Source organism: Falco rusticolus, chromosome 5, assembly GCF_015220075.1.
Source record: "Falco rusticolus isolate bFalRus1 chromosome 5, bFalRus1.pri, whole genome shotgun sequence".
Lineage (NCBI taxonomy): Eukaryota > Metazoa > Chordata > Aves > Falconiformes > Falconidae > Falco > Falco rusticolus.
Window position 1 is genome coordinate 59,814,084 of NC_051191.1, and position 27,099 is coordinate 59,841,182.

A 27,099-nucleotide genomic window follows, 5' to 3' on the forward strand; every position below is an offset into this window, starting at 1 on the left:
AGGCGATAAGCCACTGGCAGCAGTGACGGATCGCGCCGGCTGCCGTGCGGAGGGGTGGGCTGGGCCGCTCTTCTCGCTCCCCTTCAGTGTCACGCCGGTTTAGATGTTACCTTAAAAACAAAACCGCCGAGGAGAGCCTGGTGATGGCTGGACGTTTTGCTGTTGACAAAGTTCTTAGAAATATGCTAGGGGAAGGGCTGAAGGAGGACACTGCCCCCGAAAGCGTCTAGTTTTATAAAGAAACACGGTAATTTAAGGGGGGCTACTGAACTGAATGATCACAGCAAAAGTAGAAAGCGGCACAAACTTAAGTTTACGGGCTTTAGTTAGCCCTCATCTGTCATACTTGGAAAAAAGATCTTGGATCTTTTCCAAAACATGCATGCAGCTTCATCTAGAAATACACACTTTGCAGAAGTGTAATGTCAATTGGGGAAAAACGTAACAAGCACAGTTTATTCAAGTTTTTACTTTAACATTAAATTTCAGACAACAGTGAATCAAGAGGTAACTTTCAAGCAATGCTTATTCTCAGATCATCTTGTCTGTTTTTCTAATAATATTTAGTTACATCACTTCTGCATGGATAATAGAAGTATGAGGTACAGGAAAACTGGGTTACTTTCTAAGAATATAGCCCTAAAATAATAGGTAAAGTGAGCTTGAAAGACCTAGCTTGCACAGCTGCCACCAAGTAGAACTGCTTATTATGGCACCATTCACATTGCTTCACCCTTCATCCTATCTGTGTCCTTTCCACAGCTATGGAGCCAGTCAGAAGAAGGAGACTGGAACTTCAAAACTTCTGTTCTGGGCTACAGATGAAATCTCCTTTATGCTATCTGAACATGGTCATCCAACCCAAGTAAATGTGGTTGCTAAATTTCCCTTACTCTAGAGTTTGCTGTCAAATATATCTCAGAGTGAAGGGCAAACATCATCTGGTTTCAACATGTCAATAAATTCCTCAGTGGAAAGGATTGTATTGATGAAGATTATAAAGGGAAAGGCAAAGAGACTACTGAAATGGAATACCACTCATTGAAAAATGGAAGAGCTGATGCCCATTACAGTCAGCTTGATGTTACATACCAGGCCCTCAACTGCAAGCATTAAAATAAATGATTTCCTGAGAAGCGTACTGCACCGTTTGCCACTACCCCTTTTTGAGAAGTGCTTATGCAGTCACCATCTCATGGGGCCACATCCTGGATAAATCCAGAACAGCAGGTTGCTGCGACAGAAGGGGATGAGAGTGGAAGGAAGTGGCAAAGGCAGGGTCAAAGAGGATTGAAAGGAGGAGAACACATGAGGAGGGATCAGGAGCACCTTGCCTGTCAGAACTTTGCTTTCCTCTCCCTTGAAGAGGGTTGAATCCAAAGTGAGTCATGCTGCTGCCGCAACATCATAACCATTTTCCGCTGGCCATGGACATCCTGCTATGTTTTGTCCTTCAGCGTTGTTGTCCCTGTCTCAGCCACCTCCTGTGTTCCCAGTGGCTCTAGGGCAACTTTGTGCTTTTTAGGAAGGGTGGAGGAGGCTTCCCTAGTATGAGAAATGTTCATGGGTACAGTTGTGTACCAGCAGAAGCACCATTTCAGTAGTTTGCACAAGCTAAACTAATTGTGCAAAATAAAATTGTTCTATTTCTCAGGAGCTGGCTATAGTAGTCATTATTAGGTAACCAGTTACACCAGTTACAGGTCAGCATTTCTGCTGGCGTTCTGCTAATTTTTCCTTTGAACTTTATGAGACATGACACAATGTAAGGTTTAGACACGTTCTTCACAGAGCAGTAAGTGTTAAACAGGAAAACCTCCTAAGAAACAATCATGATGAAAGACTTATTAAACATTTTCCACAGCTTTCAAGTTTGTCTGTGCAAGTTTCAAATGACCCAAAACCACCATTATTTTTTCCCTTAAATATCTTTCTAAAAGGACTGTTACTTGAGTAATATTTTTTCTCCACCATTTTAATTTTGTCTCAGTCCGCAGGCAGGAGACTTCCAATGGCCACGTGTAAAGTCAACCTCAGGCTGGGAAGGGCACTGTGTCAAAACAGTCTGGGAAACCTGTGTGCTTACAAGCTTGAAGAAATAGTTGTATACAGAACTGTGACTTTCAGTATAGTTCATGCTTATAGGAAATGGCGAATTATTTTTAAGTCTAATTCATTAAAATAATCTACAGTGTGGTGACAAAAGGAAGCTCTTTATCAGTAGCTTAGAATGATTGTAAAAGACAATGTCATTTCTCAACTCAGAGTATTTTATTGATGGTTTTTCTCCCCCACATGATCAGTGTAGAACATAAGCAATAAAACCCATTCCACCGAAGTAAAACCCTATGGATAGACCTTGTGGTTTCTCCTGAGAAATTTGAAACTTAATATAGCTATAGCCCTGTTGACCTGCAGCCAGCTTCCCATGGCAGAGGGAAGAGAACTATAAAAAGCAAAGGTCTCTTTGGTTCAGTTACATACCTCATGGAATTAATATTTTTTTCCTGAAAGCTGAGTGTAGTAATAAGGTTGTGAGCCAGTGGACCTTTTCCATTATTTTGCTTTCTGTATTTGCCACTACAAAGAGTGTATTTCATAACATGTATAAATAAATTTATATGTGTATGTATTAATCCTTATGATAACTGATATTTTGAATGGCTAGGGTCACACTGAAAGATGTGAGAAATGGTGGAAGGAGGAGGAGAAGGGTGTGAAGGCTGGAGTATCAGCAGCAGCTCTGTGAAAGTATAAAGTACCATTTTAAGTGTGCCAGTGGGGGGGGAGGTTCAAATCAAAGCCAGTGGAAAGAACCTTCTAACTTCTTGCAGCTTGATGGTGGTCAACTTTTCTCCTAAAAAGTATTTTAAAGCCCTTTAAGCTAGTGCTCTGTAGCTAATACATTTAGTGGAGCTCTGCTTTACACCACCTCAGGTTGACTGTCTATGCATGACCCTTAAGCAGTGTCTGAAGCTTACTCATGTGGCTCTTCTTTGTTTCTGATTAAAATCTGGTCATATGGAGCAAAGGACCTTTCAGTGGGTTTTCTGGGGTTTGCCAGGTCGCTTCAGATGTTTTTAGCTATCACCGTGTTTTCTTGGATTTGTATACTTCTTTACAGTATTGAATTACTGAGAGCTGTGTGCAGAGCAAAAGTCTTTAAAGTGGCACATCAAAGGCAGAGTTTGATATATTTGCGTTAGCAGTTCAAAGTCACATTTCTCTGGGTAGTAAAAAGAGGCTTCACCCATGGAGGAAGATTCTTAGAGGAAAATTTCCTATATCTTACCATCAACCAACGGCATCAGTTTTTTCTTAGTGAGATTACTGCATCCACCTTCTAGGGATCTACACTGACTTCTTAACAGGACCGCAATTTATGCAGAACCACGGTAGGGGCTGCACAGGTTGAGACGGTGCCTCATGCTGCTGTCAGCTCCATGAAAGTAACTGCATGGTTGTGCAAGAGACTAAAGAGCGAGCCAAACGACTGGAAGAAAAGCAGAGAAGAAAACTTAGAACAGACCTACACAAATAATGGACTCAGGTCTGAATCTGGGCAGATCCCAGACAAATAATGCCTTCTGCATTCCTGTTCAAGGTCTCAATGTTTCTTCTTCTTCCCGTGTCTCTTGGGGACCAGCTTAATAGCACACTCACAATTCTTAGCTGTGAGGGCAGTGTGCAGTGCAGAGCTAGAACAAGAACACTGATTCTTTTTGCTAAATGGACTTTGGTGAAAATGAACCTGGTAGTCCTGTCTCAGGTGCTAGGACAGGGCAGTTACAGAGGTCAGCAACATGAACTCAGTGGATCCAAACAGTGGAAAGTGATTTCTTCCCTCAGCTCATCAGACAACTGCCTCCCAACATAGTTATCCGTTGTTAATGGATGCTGTGTAGGCATTGCAGCTATGTTACTTATTCTCTGACAACTCTGCTCCAAGTCTTTAAAAGACGTTATGAAGGGCACCAGTAGGCAAGCCACGCTCGGGAAAAGCTGTGGTAACACAGTGCCCTTGCAAAGCCTCTGAAATATTGTGAGGGTCCCAGTCCTACTCAGAAATATAACCTGTGGGGGCAGAGGTGGCCATTGCCTCCTATGGATTCTGTTTGAAGTTTTCATTGAGCTAATCACCTGCTGCCTGATGAGTTTGGAAGCGAATAGCATTGTTTTCCACACTGAAAAGGAAAGACCATGAACAGGAACTTAATGGAGTTTTTCTTTTTCCATGGGTATTTCCAGTAGTTGTGGAGAGGTGGAGATCACCTGCTTTTACATGGTTTAGCAAACTCCTGTCTGTGTCATTTGCTGTTTTCTTTAAGCATCCTTGCCAGTATCTTTCTTCTATCAACCATAGAAATTTTGTATTCCTTTTCACTCAGAGGTGGTTTTCCATATGGAATGTTGGTGTATATGAAGGGTTAAAATCTTGAAGCTGTTGAGTCCTTTTTGATTTGACATTGTTGAGTGAGCTGCAGCAAACCTACCTGTTCTTGAGCGTGCTGCAGAGTAACTAGAAACAATGGAGCAAGGGGGAAATTGAAAAATCCAGTCCCAGTTCTGTGATAACAGCAGAAGATATTTGTGAAACTAAAGGGCTCTTTCTGGACTTCAGGTTGGGTAGACACTATATTTGCTATCATGTTTGAGAACTGCTTGTCTTGTGTTTGTGTTTCTTTTCTGAATTTTGGGAAGCAAAAAAAAATTCTTCTGTGGGCTTCAACTGGAGAGTTTTGTGCAGGACTAAGGCAAGACAAGGATAAAATTCTTTTTCAGAGGTTGGTCAGTTTAAGATAGTGTAGTTTATGGCTGTGTTAAGCCTGTACAAGGCAATGACAGTGACTTATTTTTTTCATCAGAAGCTTTCTTAGTTCTTAGGCAGATTCCAGCTGTAATCTTTATTGCAAGTTTTATTTGAAGTTTTTGCAGAGGGTTCACAAAGGAGAAACAAAATGTGGTATCTACAGACTGCTGAGTACTTCATTAGGGTGAGACAGGTACACAGACTGAAACAAAGGAGTTTTTCATCTTTTCCCTCTACTTAAAGTATTTGAATACATTATCTCTGAGAAGACAAAAGAATTAAGAGAGTGATTTAGGAATTAGTCGATGCATGCTCAGTTACTGAAGATAAAAATCAGAGCAATTTGTCTGCCATCTATTATCATTGACAATGCAACTGGCAGCTCTGATTTAGAGTATCAGGCAGCTGACGGTTCCTTCTCCTCAGCCCTGTCTGCCTTAGTCATCTGACTGACCTTAGGCAATCAGTCCTAGCATCTGACAGGCCTGGGGCTTTGATGAAACCAAGAATGTCAGCCTTGGAGTGCAAAAGTAAAGCTTGTTGGTGTGAGAAAGGAATATGAAATGATACTGTCTTTTATTGCCATGGCAGTTCAGTTGTTTGTTCTTTCAGCTTCTCACCTGGCATACATTTAAGATGCAAACAAGAACACACTAACTACAAAGCAGGGTCGTTTTCTGGTCTGTGCTGTTTTCTGTCCTCAGTGGGAATGAAATTCAATGAGAATGAGGTACCTCACCTCCATTCATGCTTCTAGCAATCCTGCTAGATCAATAGCTAGTAAGTTGTCTGTGTACTTTAATGATAGAAAAATCTGTCTTCCTGGTTTTATATTGATTTTTAATTGACCGTTAATAATAAGGATAGAAAGTGGCACATGTGCAGGAGAAACTAGGACACTTTTTGGAAAAAGTTTGTGACTCCAGCTGGCTGTTCTGCATAATATATAACATTGCCACCTTAAAATACTTATTTTGATTTGCTTAAAATAGAGAAAACCAAAAAGGCATAAGAACTAGAGATGGAACAACCAATTAAAGGTGGGATTTTCAAAATTTTTCACAAAATGGATTATGTTTTCAGAATGTTTTTTCCCCTGAAACCACTTTTTCTTGTATAGTATTGTGGGGTAACTTTGTAAAGATACCTCAGAGAACTGATACTGAGGCAATATTGATAATCCATTTTGTTTGTCTTATAGTTCAGAAATCCACCAAAGAGCAGTATTATGAGGTACTCAGTAGATCTTGGATTTGCAATTGTTTATAGTCTGACCTGATAATATTAATTCCAACACAGAAGTAAGACTACCAAAGGGTGGTGGGATTTGGGGTTTTTTTTAGTAGAGGGGAGGGTTTTTGGAGTTTTTAAAATACATTTGTATGTTTTCTGTTTGTTTTTTTTTAAATACATTTATATGTTTTCTGCCAGATTATGGAATAAATTGTCCAGGACAATGTTATTAATAAACTTATTAGTAATCCAGGAATGACCTTATAGGTTGGAACACTGGTGAAACTAGCAAGACCTTTTTGCTACTTTTTAATTAGCATGGTTTTGTACATAGGCAAGTACTGTGATTACTGTCAGACGTGTTAGAAAAGGATGTGCCACCTCCCTCAGTGGTAAGGACAAAGTTACCATAGGTCCCTAATAAACAGTTTCCTAATGCAGCACTGGGAAGATTTGACGTTGACTTGAGAAACAGTGTTGTTATTTCTAGGAAACTGAGCAGTGGCTGTCATTGGAACAGGGTGCCCGGAGAAGTTGTGGATGCACCACCCCTGGAAGTGGTCAAGACTAAGTTGGATGGGACTTTGAGCAACCTGGTCTAGTGGAAGGTGTCCCTGCCCATGGCAGGGGGGTTGGAACAAGGTGATCTTTAATGTCCTTTCCAATCCAACCCATTCTATGATTCTACAATTCTATGAATGCAAGAATTTTGAACAAAGGAACCGTACTTCTGTACTAGGAAAGTGTACCAGAAAAAAATAATTTGTCACAGCTTTTGTGAACCTGTGTCATGTGATTATGCCCCACTGCGCAGCAGTTCATGGTCTTGCTTTGCAGTGAAAGACACTGCTGCAAGCTTGTGTGAGGACACCCTTCTCTACTCCCATGTTATCACCATCTAATTTTCTCATACACTTTGAATTTACCTTTGCATTCCCTTCTCGTGTGACCTGATTTAGTCAATCTCATGTGTCAATGTTTGGATTAAGTTAGAGGCTTGTGTGCAACGGGAAGCAAGTTTTGTCAGGAGGCCTATTATTTTATTAGACCAGCTGATCTAGTTGAAAAACTTTTGGACTCACAAATCCAGTATATCCTAGGGGGTGTATATGTAAAAAGAGTGTTGTTCTGTTAGGAGGACAGACCTGCTTCTCCTTGGCTGGGATTGCTCTGTCTTGTTCACTCTGCAGGAGGTAGGACAGCTGGTAAAATAAACCAGCCAAGACGTGGATGTGAGGAAAGCACAGAGTAATGCAGCAGAACCGTTCAGTCTCAGCACCAGCCAAGGCCTGCCAAAGTGCTATCCAAGTAATCAGAAACCTGTGCCTGCTTCTACACTGACTGCTTTGTGCAGTAAAATCATTGGCTAAACCTCTCTTGACTATCTACCCTTTTCCCAGTTTCATTGAGGGAAGTGACGGATACAGATTTTTTGCAGCTCGTGGTATGCATCATTTATGATCATGTTTGCATCACAAATGTCGTTGACAGGTCCCTGTGACAAAGGCAAGAAGATGCTGAAGACATGGTATTCTTTCCTGCTATGTTGGCTGTCCTTGCGGCTTGAGGCTAATCCTGGTCTTAAAGTGAGGATTACTAAGAAGGGGCTGGACTATGGTATGTCTGACATTGCCAGAAGTTAATTTATGATAAACACTCTATGCACAGAATATAGTTCCTTAATAAAGGTGCAATGTAGAAACAAGCTCCGTAAATACTGAAATAGAATTAATTCCTGTTGTCACCTCACACCATGAACACTCTTTGTCTCTTCTTTCACTTACTTACTTTTTTTGCAGCCCAGGTGTGAATTTATCCTTGCACTGGTGATTGCATTCTCCCACAGTCCAACAGTGTTTCTACTACATTCCTCATATTGGTCTGCTTTCTTAGAACCAGAATAAGATGGTCATATAATTGCTTCTTTTTTAAAAGTGTCAACAACCTGATTGAAAATGCAATATTTAACTGAAGATAATAAGACATAACTGGGAGAAAAGCTTACAGTTTTGGAACAGCCACATAGCTGGCACACCTTTCCTCTCATACCTCCATTTGGCTTGGGATAGCATCTGCATGTGCCATTCTTTCAAAAAAATCTAGTAACTGTCTGCCATAATTCTGCCCCTTAACAGCATATCAGCAATTTCCACAATATGTTTTCCCTGCTCTTTATTAATGTTAACTTCCACTGTCTCTTACCTAAGACTTACTCTATGGGTGTGGAGGGCATGCAGTATAATTTCAATTGTTTGCAGAATTAATATTAATAATAAAGTTTAACAAGGCACAAATTCAACAAAGGCTGGGTCATGCTAAGGATTAATTGTCATTTATGTACAGAACATGCTGACAGGTAAACAATGGACTTGTGAGATGAAAAGTAGAAGCTCAGGGTTTATGCCTTCGAGATAAAGGAAGGATCAGGTCCACTTATTTCTGTGTATGAGCATTGTTTTAAAGGCTTTTGAGCGGTTGCAAAGTGCAGGGCAAACATCGGTCACGCGAAACAGAACTGAGCTCCATATCTTTCTATGACACACAGGAGAAATTGCTCCGTAGGGATCTCTCATGCCTTTAGAAATGAGTATTCAGCCCGGTATTTCTCACATGAGCCCAGCAGGTTTTGTGACATTCAGCATGGTCTCTGAATGCTGAACAGACTAAGTTTGCACACCCCTGCATTAGCAATAAGAACAGACATTAACGGTGTGCCTCCAAAGGTATTTCTCATATTTGAAGAGCATGGTGCCTGTCATGTCTTTTCCCTTGATATGAGATTTGGGGTCTGAGGCAATAGATCCTGCCCGCATGTTCATTGCCTGTTGCAAGAACCCTGAGAGAACCACCTGGCATCACTGGCTGCCTTCACTGACAGCCGTAAGAGAGCTGTAAGTTATTTTAGTCAGGGCCCACATTTTGCTTTGGAGGCAGGAATTCCCAAGGAATCATAACTTACCTCTCCTTCATAAAAGATGCCTTTTATAAAAAGGTATTCCCATGCTGAGTTATAATTTATTTCAATTCTTTGTGCTTTTAATATACTGAGGCCTGTGGGGGTGGGGCGGAAGCAGATATTTTGAATTCAGCAACTGTGAAGCCAAAAGCTAAAGAAACTCATGCTAACAATATCTGAAAGCTGTACATCATTTGGTATTGAAGTTTTAGCAGTGTCTTCATCACAGATGAGCAAAAAGAAGGAAGACACAAGGAATTTGGGATTTAAAGATGTTCTGTTTGTTGATGGTAGGGTCTGTGTGTTTTACCAATGCACAAGTAGCATTGAAGCATTCAAGAAAGGGATTCCATAATGCAAGGAGAGAAGGTAAGGAAATAAGTCCGAGATCTGCAGCATTCTGTAATGGGTAAGGTGCAGTGCCAAAATGTACATACTCTGAAAGAAATGGGAAGAAAACATTTAAAAGGATTGTCATTAAACCTCAAACAACTTCCTGTACCTAAGCAACAATCCAGATAGTTTGGTATTTTATATAGCAGCACAAGATAGATACATCACACTTCTGTAAGTAAACACTACATATAGAAGTCACCTTGCTATTTCTTAACTGGCTTTTTCATCCAACAGGTATGAGACACTCAGAGATAAAGACAATGGCCAAGTGTTTCCTAAGGCTATCCACATTGTGAGTGAAGTGAAGGAAATATAACAGTTTCAGAAACCTGACAGGAGTTCTAGAATATAGAATACAACTCAGGGAGGAGATGATCCTAAGAGATTGTCTTGATCTTGGGTTAAATGATTTGTGTGTGAAGCTAATAGAAGCTATAAATGGCTGTATAAGTAGTTGGAAGGAGGTCTAGGTAAGGATCATAGAATCAGAGTGTTCAAGAACTGTGTTAAAAGTGTTTATTAAATTATTTGGCAGTATATTTGGACCTTTGGGTGCCTGAATCCAATCTGCAAGGTATGTGCTTTTCTCTGTCCCCTTGTAGGCAGGAAGATTGGGATGGAGTTCCTGAAGCAAGCGGTATTGAAAGAGACTTTTCCAAGCTTCAGTGGGCAGGAGAGTTTCTTGGTTGTTAAGGTGAACTATGTCATTTCAAGGTAAGTAAAGGAAATAAATTTCTAAGTTTTAGGACAAAACAGATTATTATTACCACATAGTAATATGCAGCCATTTTTTTGTTCACTATAGAACTTCAGTGGTTCATCCAACTCTGCTCTCACTGCCTAAACACTGATTTGTTTTGTAAGTACTTCCTTCTACTGCACTCAGAGATGAGCTTTAGAAAGCTGCTGAAGAAGCACCTTGGCTGTTTTTTCATTTGGTTGGTATCAGAGTTTGGGCCAAAACAGATGAAAGCACGGCTATGATACAGCAGAGGAGATGGATAGGAAAGAGAGCAGAATCAGTGTTACTAACAGAGTGCTACTATGAAGGACCCGTAGCAGTGAAAATAATTTGTTTGTTTGATGAGGAAAGGCCAACAAAGAGATAAGATGAAGATGTGTGCAGGGGGACAGTGTATCTGGGCTGACATGGTGGGAAGATGACTTTTACAGCATCTTTTTGGATGGATTTACAATGGTAAATCAGCATTTTGATTGGATAGGGCTCAACACCTGTTTCCTGCTGAGGAAAATAATTGTATCAGGAGCACCCAGTATTTCTACTTTTTTCAAAAAACAGTTTTATAGAGTTTCCTAAAATTTCTGCAAGTAAGGTGACTAATACAAAATGGTTTTCTACAGCCTTCAATCCCATCTTCCAATAAGCTATAAACAAAATCAGAAACTTCTGGTCTTTTAATACTACTATCAAGGTAACCTCTGCTGCTCAGTATCATTTTACTTCCTTTTCCTTAGAAATTACCGAGAGCAAGAAATACCAATCTGGGAGGCTTCATGTACTTTCTGCTGGATAGGGTTTGCATCCTTTATCTATACCTAATATACCATTCTTGCACTCTTAATCCCTGCATATCTGAGAGACCTGTGTTTGGACAGGGTGGAGAAGAAGAGACTATGGTGGAGAAGTGCATGTGTCTTACTGAACATCTTCCACTGCCTGCTGGGTGGTGATTATAGAGAATATGGAGCCAGATTCTTTCTGGAGGTACATAGTGAAAGGGTGATGGGCAGCAGACATAAATTATGTCAAGAAAAGTTATGATTAGATGTTAGGAAAAAATGCTAGGGAGCACCAGAACACAGGTCCAGAGCGGTTGGGGAATCTCCATTCTTGGAGGTGTTCAAGACTTGAGTGGGCAGGGCCCCTGAGCTGGCTTAGCTTTGAGTAGGAGGTTGAACCAGAAAATCTCCTGAGGTCCTATTCCAACCTAAATTATTATATGATCTTGAAACCTCCAATTCATTCTCCTAACCATAGTTCTTGAAATATGCCATCTTCTCAATGGATAATCTGATTTTAGCCCACTGCAAACAAGATTGCTAAAGGCAGCCTTACCGCTGCCCAAGATGTTACGGAAAAATAATGGTCATTTTAACTAAAAGTAGCCACCGGTGCCTTCTGCCTTGGGGAAAATAGATTAAAGGCAATTGTTTCAGAGATGTCTGCCAGATATCAGGAAACAATGAGGAATGTATACTACATGATAAGATTACAACTGATATCTTCACAATGTTCAGCTCAATTCAACAAACCCATTTGAAAGACAATATCTTTGAGTATCAGAAATATTTGTTTTGGCAGGGAAATCTTCAAGTAAGATTTTGTTTAGAAAAATGAATCCTCTCCAGAGCCCTTTGCTGAGGCAGGGGAGCAGAATGGGGAAAGAGAAGCTTTGATGTTCTTCACCAAATGCTAGCATTCAGACAACCTGAATTTATTTACAGATGTAGCATCTGGGTTTAACAGACTTATTTTCCCCTAGCAAGCACATTTCACTTTTAAGGATTTTTTTTAATCCCAAGGGGAGGTTTTAGTTATGGCCAGACATCCTTTTTCGCCTGGCCTGATATCAAGGATTTTTTTTCCAAGGATGCTGCTAAGTGTAATGGTACAAGTGTCTGTCTTTTCTAAAATTAATAGGGGTCAGTCATTTCTGATAAATTCTTCTACCGAAGCATAGACTTTGCCTTTTTTGTAGCAGAAGGGTTTTCAGTGATCAGAAGTTCTTCTTACTCTTTCAACATGCAGTCTAATATCTCTCTTTCTGTATTTTGTAGGCTCAGAATTAATGCTGTAGATTTCCCAGAAACTTCTGCTTCCTTTATTCCTGGCATTGGCATTCATCTGTCAGTGGCACATGCCTCTGCTACGATCAGTGCAGACTGGAGAATGAATGCATGGCTGCTGTAAGTATTGTACAGAGAGGTACAAGTGAGAGAGGAGCAGTTCTGGGAGAAGTATTACAAATGGAATTAAGAAATGTGCTTGGTAATTATTACTTTTCAGGTCAGATATGATTTATCATTTAAGAACTAATTGAATCAACTTCTTAAGAAGGAAACATCCCCTGCCAACTAATGTTTTTTTGTGGTTTTTTTTTTTTAATTCTACGCCACAGGTTGTCTCTTTGGGAAGTATAAGGTCAGACACCTGTTAGCATGCTCAGTTTTTCCAGACTGTGTATTACATTATATTACATGAATATTCAGGACCACAGAGTTTGCATGGTCCCATTTGTTACTTTCTTTGTACAGTATAACTGGAAAGCTGATTCTATAGCTAATTATCTATTTGCTGGTAGAGTGTACCTTCACTTGCAGAGTGCTGCTATTAAAAGAAGGGCACTGTCACAATGCCAAATTTTCAGAACTTTGGAAACTCCAGAATTTGGGTCGCTATGGAAAACTGACTTAGGTTCATGAACAGTATGAGACTGTCTTTAATGACATGGTTGCATACTGATTTTCCCACTTTTTTTATCTCAGTATTTTTGCTACAGAATTTTAATACAATATTTTAGATTTTCTTGAGGGTGAGGGGAGGGCTAAAACTTCTGGGATATCAGAAAAGTTTGCAAGGTGCTAATCTCTGCAATTTGGGTTAATGGTTAACTGATAACAGCAGTAGGCGTTGGTCTGTTTGTGAGCCAGATAGCACAGCAAGATGGATCACCAGGCTGCAAGTTTCACAGCATGTCATGATTTCAAAGGAGCACGGACATGCAGTTCTGCATTCATTCTCAGTACTGGTGTCAGGAAACTGCTGTCACTGTGCCTCCAGCCTGTCTGTTGTTCCTTCTGTCATGCCAAGATTGTGAGGAAAAGGATACTGTGTTCAGCAGGGCAAATCAGCTGTTCCCAAACACGAAGCCACCTTTCCCTCTTGCTGAAGGGTGAGGACCTGGACATAATCTGGAGGCACCCCAGATGTATAAAACTCCAAAGACTTCACAGGCAGCAAGGGAGGTGGGGGGCTGGTATGCAGGATTTGGCGAAGCAGATTGTGGTGGAGGTGGCCAAAGCCAGCTTTGGTGGAGCTAGACGATGAAGCATTTTTCTTGCTTTTTTGACGGTCAGAAGGAACAATCTGTTCTGCTTTGTTGAATATGATGTTTTGTGAATGGTGTAGGTTTAGAGAGATACTGAATATGCCCTGCTCTTCATCCTCTCCATTCCCTAGTCCTACATGTTGCTTTCAGCATAGTAGACTAAAAAGGGGCCAGCTGAAAATGAGCTTCCCAAGGGAGGCCACTGACAACCCACCCCTCCTAAGCTGTTCCCAGGGTAAAGATGCGTCTTGCCATGGCTTTTTAGTTGCAATAGTGTTATCCCTGTACTTCCAGCTCTCACTGTAACCCTCCTCTCCACTGTGTCCCAGAGTGCTCTGCCAGTCTGAAAATCTCCTGGCCAGTCCTTTGCTCCTGGAGGCCTGGAGCTGAGACTCTACCTTATTGAATCAGGATTCCTCCAGAAGAAGAGCAGATATGAGGATGCAGGAACAGAGCACCCTAAGTAGCTGGGCCTCTCCCCATCTCCCAAGTAGCTCAAAAAGGGAGGAGGAGGACTCAGATCCTTTTGTGATGGTCCCTGTCACTGTAAAATGGGTAAACCGAAGTTGGAGGGATCCTTGAAAGTCAGTTTGTCCAGCCTCCTGCTCAAAGCAGAGCAGTCACCAGACTACATCAGGTCAGCTGTCTAGTGGTGTTTAGCCAAGGATGATGATGCCACAACCTCTCCAAATAACCTGTCCCAGTGCTGCACAATGCTCCTTGGGAAAATGTTTTTCCTAATGGCTTGTGGGATGGTGGTTTGGTTAGGGACTGGAAAATGAGGAATTTAAGAGTGGTGCTTTGTCCAGATAGCCACTTAGTGCCCATGTATGGACTGAAAGGTGAGGTTTAAAGTGGTAGTGGTGGTAGGAGGGACTTTGTGACTGGCGGTACTACTCACTGTCAGGGATAGTCTATTGCTTGGGGCTGGGGTAAGATTAATTTTTTGGGATTACAACTTCTTTCCTCAGGATTTTTGCTTAGCCTGAAAAATAAAGAGAAAAGCAGAGATATTCACGGATTGAATTTCATATTGGGCTGGGCTCGTTCTCTGTAGGATGGTGCAGCCACTGTAGTAATGCCTGGAAAAGAAAACTGAGTAATCAGGATGAAGGGGTGAAAAGTGATGCTTTTGGTGCTAGATCTGTTGTGGTAGATGAGGTTTTTATAAGGCTATTCTAACAGCTCTCTGTATCCCGCTTGGTTGGTCTACAGCTTCTACAATTCCTAACTGTAGTCCTAATACCTATATTTGCTGGAATTAAGTATAAGGATATTTTTGTTGGGGTCTTAGTAGGGATTTTTACAGAAAGGAGAATTAATGGTTTGGGGAATGTTGCGTTAAAGGGGAATGGAGTAATTTAGCAGGAAAAACAAAGAATGGAGGAATGTGTACATTTAAAGGGGTTATTGAAAATTGTTACAGGAAAGAAGAAAGTGAAATAATTGCAAAGTTGAGAACTTAGTTATGTATTTATTAACTAACTGGCTTCTGCTGCTGCAGTTCCAGAGGCCTTCAGGGTGATCTGTCTCGAAGGCTTGTGTTGCTGTGAAATTGTGACATTTTTGCAAACTTGTCAGATCCTGCACAACACTGGAAAATGTGTGTCCTGGAAATTTATGCATATAATCTGTTTTTGAATACCATAAATGTCCCTAATTATTTTATTCCCTAGAAAACCCATTCTTCATTCTAGATGATAGAAGAAAGAAGTCCTTTCAGACCTGATTTACAGGTAGTTTCTTAAATTGTTCCTATAAAGTAAATGTTTCCTTGACTGAGTTTGTTTTTTTGTCTGAGCAGCAAAGACGAAGGAAGAGTTACTGTGTCCATCTCAGGACTGTTTATTGCTGTTATCTTCAAAGTGTCATGGGATAGCACAGGCCGCTTGTCTGTATTGCTACACAATTGCCAACTGACCATTAATAGTGTAAAAGTCAAGTTAAATGGAGGATCTAGGTATGTACAGGAGTTTTTCTAATCACTCTATGGGGAGTAGCAGGGTTTGTAGCATAAGGGTCACTTTTCAAATTTTTATTTTTAGGGATCCAGTAACAGGATACAATTAACTATTGAAGGCTAGGAAAATAGATTTTTAAAGGTTTGGTTTCAAAACTGGGCTCCTTTCCTGGGTGTGTGAAGTGCTGTTAATCTATGCTTCTTAGTGCATGTGCCAGCAAATGAGCTGACTAGACATACTGCATATGAAAAAATTGCCATTTAAGCATATTAAACAGTACAAGATTGCAAATGGAGGTTTGCAGATATGAAGGTGGTCTAGACTGATTATGCCTTTTGACAAGCTGACCTACAATTTAAGAATAAAGTTTCAAAAGAGAATATGAAACAATGCTTGTAGTTCTGATTTTGTTCTTCTAGACATTTTTTGTCTTAGACAAAATGTGGCTAGTCGAGCATTGTTTATCAACATATTAACGTGAACATTCAAAGCTTTGCAGATTGCCTTCTAAACAGCTTTTATGAGACTGAGAACTCCTAGTATTTGTCTGAGACTCATAAATTGATAGTCAAATGTTCAGTCTACTGATATTGCTGTAATTGCTTCTTAGTAATATAAATTACATTGATGTCCCACTCTACCAGATTTTATGTTTCAAAGATTTCAATCTGTAGTAAAAAGTCATTGTGTTAATTTCCTTTCCTCCAGCTGGATCTACAGCCTTCTATCTGATTATCTTGAGAACCCAATTCACACCAAATTGGATAAAAATGTAAGTTTGCAAAGACGCTTTCAGCTAGTGAAGGGAAGAGTGGAAGTACAGGACTTAGATTACTGACTTGTCTCTCTTTTCATATAGCTATGCCTAAATATCAAAGACAGAATCCAAATGATGGATACACAGCTTAGAAAGCATAAGGGTGAGTTATTTATAACAGCTTTTTGTTAAGTCATTTTCATAGAACACATTTCCTGTGTTCATGGTGAAAAAATGTGAAGGAACAAAACCACAGCCATTGTTCTGTACTTTATCTATTCCGTAATCCACCCTAGAAATCTCTTGCATGCATCTTATGTAAAATACTCAGATTTCTTCTTTGCCCATAGCAAGTCACCTGTAATCTTTCAGTCTGTTGTAGCTGACCTGTGCTATTTCCTTAGAATTTTGAGACTAATATTTTCATTTTGATCTTTTGTGCTTTTGGTGTTGTGGACATAAGAAAAACTTGGTTTAGCAATAATCTGCTAAAGACCTAGCAAACATCCCATCCTGCACTGTGGTCCTGAAACTTGAGTCCAGTGAGATAACAAGATGCTGCAGGAAGACAGTGTCACACTAAGCGTGTTTCTTTTCACACCAGTAGCAATTCCTGTGTTACTCTTGCAGAGACATGAAGACACTAGACATCTGTGTCCAAAAAGCATATAAATATAAGATTTTCACTACTATAATCAATCCCACAGCTTTTTTTTTTTCTTTTCTTTTTGTTGTTGTTATTGGTGGGTTTTTTTTCCCAAGATTAAGAATATTTGTAGGTTTTGTCGATTCAAATTCATTTAATTCCACTAAGTACTATGATTTAGGTCAGAGAGTTTGTTCCCACTATTCACTTTGCATTGTGGATGTTTCTGTTATCTGCTCTGCTATTTAGAAGCAGAGTAAGTAGACACTTGTTTTTCCTGAATTGGCCTATACCTGCCATGTTCCAAGCAGTGGCAAATATTACTGAAAATCATGGTTATCAAGACTATTTTTTTATGCAGCGCATACCTAAACACAGCAGGCTCAAGGGAACTCCTATCTGTGCTGTCATATTGAGGAGTTCATAATCTCTGTGTGAATTCACCATTTCTCTTTAACTCATCGGATTTTTATACACTATGAACAGACCCTGCAGTCCAATCAAAAATAACAGTCAGACTGGAGCTGCATGTGAGTGGCTTTCAGAAAAAGTCATCAATCATATTGTTTGACAAAGGGCCCTCTATTGTGAACAAGCATCCCTTGTCTTCAACACTGATATGTGTAAAAATGTCCTAATGGCGTCTTCCAAAGTAATTAGTAGTATTTACCAGTATTTTACTAATTGTGTAGGGCAATTTAGTTCTCTTGTGCAAACACATAACAAAAAAGGGGACATTGCCCTAGATACTCCTTTCACGGCATGGGGGAGATTTCTGAGGAGTGTATTGAGTTGTGAACAACAGGAGAACAAGGCCTAAACCAGGAGGAAGTGGTGACTTTTCTAGAGGGAATGCTTTCACTTTTTCCCTTATAGCAAGTTTTTTTTAATTTTCTTCTTCCTTATCCTACCATTCTTCTTCTTCAGATTCATAATTTCTATAATGCCTTTGCCTTTGCCTAAACAATAACTGTTTGTGATGTGGTTTTGTAATAACAGCTGTTTTGTTTTTGTCCATCATTCTAGTCTTAAGCCAGATTGATGCCTTTGCACAAATAGACTATTCCTTAGTCAGTTCTCCAGCAGTCTTCAAATCACACATTAACTTGGATTTGAAGGTAATTTGTCTTTAATATCAGTGTGCTTTCTAAGACTTTTCTGATTGTCTGTTGTGTTGATTCATTTTCTTTCACTACAGTCTTACTCAGCCTCTCCTATATTTAATTAGAAAAGCAATAAGACATTTGGATGTTCTGGTCAAGATCTATTTTAGAAACCAGATATGGTTGTTTATCTAATAAATTAACTGCATTTGTTAATTAACCAAAGCTATTGTTTATAGTTCTGTTATTTCAGAACTGAAACTCTTCAGAGGTGCTGTTTATACAGCATAAAAGTATTCTTTAGATACACAGCTTTTCCACTGCTGCTTGGTGTTCACCCGCTACCAGTGATACATAATTTGTGATGACTACTAATGTCATTGTAATCCAAAGGATTTGTTTTGAGATGAGTCAACATCTTGTATATGTACAGATCACACACACACAAAAAAAAAAGACTTCTCACAGACAGTCCTGGAGCAGCACACAGCAGTTCCTTTCTTATCTATTTTTCACCTTTGTTGGCAAGATATATCTCAGCAATGCCCAGCTTTTACAGCAGCTTCAACAGTCCTTGTAATTCAGAGCATCCCCATGGCTCTCACAACCGACTTCAGTTAAGAAAGATGTGCTAGAGCTATGGTTGAAACTCTCCCTCTTGGTTATTTTGTTCAAGCAACTTTTACCACCCACAAAAAACACTCCACAAGCAAGGTATACATAGCTTGAAACTACTGAGCAATTATTTATCAGCTACTACAGCTAACTAGAACTTACAGGCTAAGCTTAAACATGTTGACACCCTGATGTGATACTGGATGAGTTGTTGTAAGTCAGTTATTAACCAGTTAAGGAAGTTACTGGTCTTTACTGCTGCCTGGAACAGGCTGATTCTTGATGGTTATGAGTTGCCAGCTTCCAACTCTCCCTTTTTTCTTAGGATTTTATACCTTTCTATGTCAATATTTTTACCGTTGAATCTTTCAGCTACTAACCATTACAGTAATTACACTACTTACTGTCTGGTCTTACTTTTCTTGTGTTAAATGGCCTGAGCTCACATACCTTCTCACATTTTAAGCATTATTTTCCTAGTATAACTGAACCAAGATCACACACATGTGCAGCACACAAACTAGGTCTTGGAGGACGAGAAGCTGGACCAGGGCTAAGAGTTAGGTGGTATTAAAAGACTCCTTTGTGTTCCTGTCCTAAGCAACTTCCAGTGCTTTTTGGGTCTGCCTGAAGATTTTTTTGAAATGTCACCCTCAGAATTAAATTAACAAATGTGTCTTTGCCACAAGAGAAATTAAACTGTGGTCCAGAGGATTTTTTTTTGTGTCTCATAGCTGTAGTTCAGAACACTCACTTGAATGCTCAAATTCACACTTTGAAAGGATGGAGGCCAGATTTTCTCTGTGATTTCTGTATTTTACAAAAGAGCCTGAATTTGCTGATTTTTAGGGCATATCACAAACTTACTTGCTTACGTCAGGTTTTCTTTAATGTTAACCTTTTCTTCCAATTAGGAAACATTCTTTCTGTTCAACCACTGCTAATGCATTCTGACAGACACAAATGTTTACAACTAAAAATACTTGATGGCTTTTTGCAGGGCACAGTCTATCCAGTAGGAAGTCACATGGACCCTCCCTTTGTGCCAGCTCCATTTGCTCTCCCAAACCAGGATGATTCCATGGTATACGTTGGAGTCTCTAATTATTTTCTTCAGTCTGCTTCACTGGCTTACTACAGAGCAGGAGCCTTTAACATCACCATCTCTGAAGAGGTAAGTTTAATTTGTATCTAATAGAATTACAAATATCAGCAGCATGGATAGTCAGCAAAGGAGACTAACAGATTACTTTTGCCATTTCACACAGAGCTGGGTCACACTTCTACCACTTGTAGGAGGGATACATGATATTCATTGTGTATGTTATGATTTAAAATAGTCAAAGTCTCCCTCATGCCTAAGTCTGAACTTCTTGGAAGCTCTGGTCAAGGAATGACAGGCATAAACATCACAGAGTTGGTGTTAGGGGAGTTGCAGGAAGAACAAAAAAAAAAAATCTTTTTCTCTGCATGGATTCCACATAGAAAAGGAAAGGTGAGACAGGAAGAAGTGTACTGAAGCCACAGTCTGCTGCATAGAAGCCCACAACAAATGTATTGCCTACGTTGAGAGCTAGAATAAACCCTCAGACTTAACAGAACAGCAGAGTGAGGCAAGGAGCAGGTAGAAGGAAACTGAGCTTTGAGCTGTGGGTGAAGAACATACAAGACTTCTCTCAGAAATGGTGTTTCCACGCTGGCATTAATAGTCAGTTTCCAGTAAGTTTTGCCAACTGAAATAGTGCTAGGAGGGTCTTTGTAAAAATTGGTGACACAAACAGCACTGACAAACATAGTCACATTGGTCAGCAGCAAAAGGGAGAGTGAGATTTTTGAGTCCTGCCTCTGATAGTTCAGTATATTTCATCTAAGAAAGTCCCAAAGGCAGGAAGTAAGCAGGACACCTCTTTCTTTCACAGAAAATGCTTGTTCAGTGGCACACGTTTCTGAACCATGCCCGTGAGAAATCTGTCTCCTTCTGTCCCACAGAGTACCGTGGGTTCCGTAGGAATCGTTCTGGGGCAAGGAAATATTAAATCAAAACATGGATTATCTAAAACTAAAGTAAACAGAATATGTTTTTTTCCCCCAAGGAAAACCTCATTTTCAAGATGATATAATCTAATTTATTTTATTTGTTTACAGCTTGCTACTACTTTTAACCTAAATACTGCCTTATTCAAAGATTTTGTTCCTGAGGTGAGTACTTTTACTTGTACAGACCTATTAAGGAAGAGCAGTAGCTAATGTTTCTTATGGATATTATCTGTGTACTAGATCATTTGCAAAAGTTTGGAGGAGACAAGGAAACTGAGCTGGTTTATGATTAGTGCAAGATTCAAATATACATCTACCCCATCATAACTCTATGTTCTTCCTAACTATATCACATTACTCTGTAGTCATTCTCTACCACACTACGTGCTGGATTTGCTCTGAGTCTCTGAAACAGTTCTAAAAACTAAGTGGTAGACTTCTGTAAGACCAGTCTCCTCTTGTTCTTCTTCAAGGTAATGGTATCTTTACTGTTGATAGCCTGGCTTCTTTGTGCAAAGGTATCAAATTTATGACTACTGGAGATTATATACAATGGGAAGTAACAGCCATGAGTAGCCAAGTCTATAAATGGGATGCAAGAAATTAAGATACTATGAGATGCTATAAAAATCCCTAACATGACAACATTTACTATAAAATTACTGAATTCAGAAACTGTGGCATTGTAAACTAAAGTTTTGTCCTCTAGAAGTTTCTCTGTTTTTCAAAAGAGTGTCTGCTCTGGAAGACTGCCTGTTTTTCAAATTCTTTATATTGTCAGGGTCATTAAATTATTTTTTCTAGAATCACTCATTTCCCTCATTTCTTTAACATTCAGTGCTAATCCTCTCTTCTTGAAATATATTTTTCAGGAACAACTTTTAAATTATTTATATATGTTCAATATCAGTGGGTCTAAAACTTCATAATGTGTTTTATGGTCTCTGAAACTCTGAGTGTATGCAATACTAATTTTGTCATTTCAGTTACTGTAATTAAAATTAACTATTTTAAATATAGATTAATTAATGAGAGGTTTGGTATATAGCACCTGATTACAATGCAGCCACAGAAGCTGTAGCTTAAAAAAAGCTTAGCTCTGCATTCAGCATTTTTTCCCTCTTCAAAATTCCACAGATGGCTCTGAGTTTCGTAACAGCGTGCCCGGTGCTGCTGAAGCTGATGGCTACATCACCACCTGTGGTCAGTTTGAATACAGACAGATGCACGCTACAGGTCACTGGCTGTGTAGAAGTATTTGCTGTTCTGCCAAATTCAACCACCCAGCACATCTTTACAGGGAATCTAGTAAGTAACATGAGCTAGAAGGTAACATTCAGTGCTGGGGCTGAACAAATCACACAGGGATCTTCCAGATCCTTTGAAAACCATAGAGAACATCATAAAATAGCATATACTGGTCTGCAACAAATATGCACACTGGTCTTTTGCATTTCACAGGGAGGAAACGTGCACCATATAGTGTAGAATTCAATAGTCAGGTGCAGAGAACTGCTTACAAAAGCCATTTTTTCCATGTGGGAGGTTGAATGATTATTCAAGAATAAATTGTAACATATAAAAATCTGATTATCTGATGCCCAGTGTTCCTAACTTGTTTGCTGTAAAACAGTTCGGTGTATTCTCAGACATCTTTTCATTAGGTTGAAAGTGAGCCAATTGTGTCAGCCATGCAAGGACTTAAATGATCCTAATGATAAGGAAGCCATCAAGGCAGTATTATCACTTCACTCACGCAATCTCAGTTGCTGGCAGAAAGCGATAAATTCACAAATTATTTCACTATCTACATATATTGACCAAATACAAGGTTTATACATTGTGTTTCCAGTCACAAAAGCTATTGTGTTTGTGCCTGTAGCTAAGGCAGTATCTATCTGTGCATAGTCACAGAAGATTGTTTTGTTTTTTCCTTGCAGACAGCCAGTACCAGAGCCAATCTGACAATAACCAAACAGAAGTTGATTATCTCATTACTTCTGAAGAGGTAACCAAGGAAAATTCAGTAAGCCACACTAATGATCCCAACATTAGGACACAGCAGAACTTCACTGTGTCAGCCTGACAGTGCTTGTTTCACCATGAGAAAATTAGTTACCTTCGTCCTCACAGGGGCTCTAAGATACTTCTGACAAGTTGGTCTTTCAGATGAAATATAATAATATTGTGGAACAACCATGTCTTTTGTACAACATGATACTACCCCTTCCTATAGGTTAAATACCGTTCCAGATGACAATGTTCAATTTATTTGTTATCTTAAAGGCGTTTGTTTCAGTCTGTGCTGATGTTGGAGGATGAAGTCCAGCAGTTTATTTGAAACCCTCTAAATGTTGCTGCCATGCCATGGCTGAGCATCATAAACAGGATTGCAAAAGTGCAAACACGGTACTGGATCACTGTAACTAGCTCTCTGTACGCCCATGAGGAAGGGAAAAGTGAGACTACAGAGCACATAGTGCAACAGCAGACACCACACCATCAAAAAATGAGACTAGAAAGGTGCCTGTAGTTTGAAGTAAAGCTCAGAACCTGTTTGATTTTGCTTAGATCTAGCTGGTTTTGTTCTTTCCTACAGTTATGGGTGTTCTCAGCTGTCTTAAATTTTATTCACACTTCAAACTGGGCTGGGTATACAAGCACTTTCTCCCTAAATACACCAGGTGGGTAGAAGCACAGACTTACAGGCAAGTAGCCCACATCAGTGTTTCATCTTGTTAGCGCTATATGCCAAGTTGGGACAGAATTCCTGAATATATGATATTTTTTAACATATTAGATTTTTGTTAAAGAAAAACATGAGCAGCTTTTTCTTAGTTTTGGTCACTGGACCTTTTTAAAGGAAAATAGGACTTAAGGGTGATCAGAGCCCATCAGTATAATTTTAAGAAGTAACGGTGCCAGTCTTTTAGAGATTTTGACACAAGAATGTGTTCTTCTGTTCTTCAAAATATTGTTTTTTCCCCCAGGATTATATTTACTGTGATCTGAGAATGCTTTACAGGTATCAGTGGAAAAATTTAAGAAATCATAATGGTTAAGAATGGATATGAGTTTATTCAAATCATAATGAACATTTGAAGAATGTGTCGTTCAGCCATTGCAGGAAATGGCAATTCCAGAAAAATGTGGTTTCCTAAGTCTTATTATGGTCACAGCCAAGGACTACCCCTGACTGTAAAAGATTACTATCAGAAAGATCCCAGTGACTCTAGAGCTCATTTGCAGCTGTGCCAGTTTTGATTAAACGCTGTTGGGAATCAAAGAGTCTTTGGCAAAGTTAAATGTGTGAATCGGCATGAAATCATTGTGAAATCCCACAAACGAACCTTCAAGCAGTGTGCATAACTTGTGCCTTCACCCTTTCTAGTGAATCCTCTTCTTTTCCTCAGGCTCCATTTCTCCCTGCTGCACTCCACTCTTGGCTTCTCTGAGGTAAGTTGATGGTTTCAGTGCCTAGAAAAGGTAGCTGAGCCCTTCAAGAGATGGAAGAAATTAATCTGAATTTGTTGATGGACAATTCTTGATCTGTTTTGGGGATATCATCTGCCACTGCTTTTTCTGCTTTGAAATAGTATATTCCCTGCTTTTCTTTTTCTTTCCAGTAAGCGGAAATACCTCTTGGAAGGTTGGGGTTTTTTTCTCATCACAGGCTCCAAATATTATGGAGTTATTATTGTGTAACATTAATTGAAACAAAGAGAAATGCCTGCCTGGGTCTGCCTGACCTAGCAAGCTGTCATAGTTGATTCTGCTCACTTCTGCATCCAGCAGCACAAAGGCAGGCATGGGGCTAGCACCTCTTCTAGCCGTTTCTCACATTCTAGCCTGAATTCACAGCTGGATGGAGTAGGCGTAGCAGCTGGAGTGAATACAGTCAGGCTTAAGCTCAGTTTCAGGAATTACCTTGAATCATTTCAACCAAATATCATAAAAAAAGAAATGCCATGCCACTGCTTAGATCATTCAGTGTAGACTGAGAAATGGTCAGTGCGACTCTGCAGCAGCTCAGCCCAACCTCCATCTTTTAGGTGAAGGGGAAAAGACACTAATCACAGTAGCATAAAACGGAATACCAGGACAGAGCAGTTCTCACCACCCACGGAACAGTTCACCTCTGAGAACTGAGTCCTGGCAGCTAAAGTGAAGTTGAACAGATTTCATTCCTAAAGTTAAGGTTCAACCCAGATACTTAACATACAGAAAAAAATAAAATAGACTTCAAATTCACTTACTGCAAGAAAAATAGACACCTCTTTGCCATGTATGTTTTACATTGTTCAGCTGCAACTTAAGCCAAAAAGTATCTTTTTTACCTGAGATTTTCTCTGCCAAGCTCTGATCTGATCTTTTTGCATGTCACTCTAGTTCTAGCCCTCCATCTCCACTGTCAAGCTGCAATTCCATAAGCGTCAGGCAACAGTCACCAAATGTGTTTTCCCCCTCACAGCAGATGTCACTGGTGGAGAATTTTCTGTCTTACACTTTACGGAGTGCAGTGATCCCAGTAATCAATGGTAAGGATTGTGACCAGTTCTTGAGCACAGCTGGTGGAAAGCAAGACTGAAACAGTAAAAGGGAGTGGCCAGCTTTAAATGCTGTGTTATGGGAGGGTTTCTGTCCGTTTGGCTGCACCTGGACAGATCTACTCTACACTGGATTTCAGTCCTGGTCTCTCGGTCACCTGGATCAGGGTCTGGGACAGAGCAAGTCTTGGCTGCTTTCCAAACACTGGGTTTGGGTTTCATTTTCACTGGATGCAGCGTGGCAGCAGAGCCTTGGTCTTGTCCCAACACAGTCAAGCCATGATTGGAGGATGGCCCAAACTGGGGAAGCGCCAAGGCACACTTGCAGGTCGTGGCTTTGGGGGTAACATCTCTGCCTTTATCACCTCCCTCTGCTTTTGTGCTTCACCTGCTGCCACAGGCAGGACGAAGTAGAAAATCAGCTCAGTGGGGTGCAGAGACCGAGGGATGAGGAAGAAAGAGGTGAAGGTGGAAAGAAGCAGGTGGAAAAGTACAAAAGATGCCTGTGAAGTAAAGAGAGGTGAGGAGACTGCTGAGGAAGGAAGGGAGCTGTTGATGAGGAGAAAGGAAAGAGACTGAAAGGGAGGGTTGCAAAAGTCAGATGTTTGGAAAAGCAGATATGAATAGAGCTGGGCTTGATCCATGGAAGTAGGGATAGATGAGAATAAGGGGACCGATGGGATTAGAGGATCAGGTAGAGAAGAAAATGAAAGGAAGATGGAGAATAAGTCAGAGTGGGAAACAGCAGGAACCAGATCTTGTGAGGCAGATATCTGGAGAGGAGCAAAGGCAGTCATATCCCAGCGTCAGACAGCTGAGGGATTGTAAGAGGTTTGTATGCAACTTTTTCACAGGACTTTTTGCTTTTTAGCACATATGAATAATAGCTTCCTTGAGAAGCGCAAGGACAGCTGATTAAAGGGAAATTGCAAAACAAATTGAGTTCCTTGAGAAAGATGCTTCTGAAGTGCATTTTATTATTACATTAATATGTATTTATATTTATCCTTTCCAAAGATAAACTAGGAAAAGGATTTCCTCTTCTTAACTTGGCCCACACTACCCTTACTGGACCTGTAATAAAAATGTATGAGGTGAGGAGCCCTATTTCTTGTTGAATAATATTGCTTCTTTTTCAGGCCTGAGCATTTCTGTGTGTTCCTGTGCTGGGTAGATCCACATGTTGCTAATAGCAAAGCTTTAACTATACTCTAGCTATAAAATCCAAACTGGATCAGAAATGAGCTCTCCAGCCCCCCAGCCCTAGCAGTTGTAGGTTGTAAAGGGCCCACTGGCCTGTTGGAGTATGCCAGCATGGGGACACCACAAGGACAGCTCTGCTGTCCCCAGCAGGGCTTAGGAGCGTTGAGTGCATGAGTCCTCACTACTCTGACCATTCTCTAAGGCAGCTCATAGGCAACTTGAGTGTCTCCATGGTAAGTGTTACTCAGCCTGAAAGTAGTATATTGTTCTTCTGGGTGGGTTGTATTAACTTAGATCAGAGCCTATTCCTACCCTAAAGTTAACTGAAGTTCAGGAGGCATAAAGTCACTCTTGTCTCCTGCTCTGCTGAGGGGCTTGTCATAGGATCTAGTCCCAGAGTACTGATCCTGAATACGTCCGTCTGAAATTTAAGGTAATTTTACATGTTATTCTGTCCTCAGGGTCATCTGGTGATTTCCACTGATGTTCACTACAAACATGAGGAAGAGGGAGATGAGGACCTTCACAGTCACTCCTAATATCCCTTTACTTTTAAGCAATAATAAGAGAGAAATGTAGTCTTCTTTCTGTTGGCTTGTAGGGAGTGGATGCTATAACATTAGAAGCATGGCTTTTCATCACTATTTTAAATGCTTTAGTAAAACTTCTTAATTATTTTTCACAAATTGAATCTGTTGGGTTTTAGTACATTGGGTGTAGCTGCTTTAGAAAAATTTGTTGCAGCCTGATGAGAAGTGACTGGTT

At 40.1% G+C, this 27,099-nt stretch overlaps 1 protein-coding gene across 1 annotated transcript; it reads left to right on the plus strand.

Moving 5' to 3' along the window:
• The first annotated feature begins 7,500 nt into the window (after positions 1 to 7,500).
• LOC119148455 (BPI fold-containing family C protein-like) lies at positions 7,501 to 26,873 on the plus strand. The gene is made up of 15 exons (XM_037388642.1): positions 7,501 to 7,660; positions 9,998 to 10,109; positions 12,195 to 12,323; positions 15,270 to 15,425; positions 16,135 to 16,198; positions 16,286 to 16,346; positions 17,856 to 17,947; positions 19,548 to 19,721; positions 20,693 to 20,746; positions 21,722 to 21,892; positions 22,525 to 22,592; positions 23,998 to 24,040; positions 25,056 to 25,122; positions 26,149 to 26,225; positions 26,796 to 26,873. The coding sequence occupies exons 1-15, from the start codon at positions 7,501 to 7,503 to the stop codon at positions 26,871 to 26,873; spliced, it is 1,506 nt and encodes a 501-aa protein (XP_037244539.1).
• The last annotated feature ends 226 nt before the right edge of the window (positions 26,874 to 27,099 follow it).

Coding starts and splice junctions, on each gene's coding strand:
- LOC119148455 (XM_037388642.1), top strand. CDS start 7,501: ATGATCATGTTTGCATCACAAATGTCGTTGACAGGTCCCTGTGACAAA. Junction 10,110..12,194: donor GTGAACTATGTCATTTCAAG/GTAAGTAAAGGA, acceptor TGTATTTTGTAG/GCTCAGAATTAATGCTGTAG. Junction 15,426..16,134: donor AAGTTAAATGGAGGATCTAG/GTATGTACAGGA, acceptor CCTTTCCTCCAG/CTGGATCTACAGCCTTCTAT.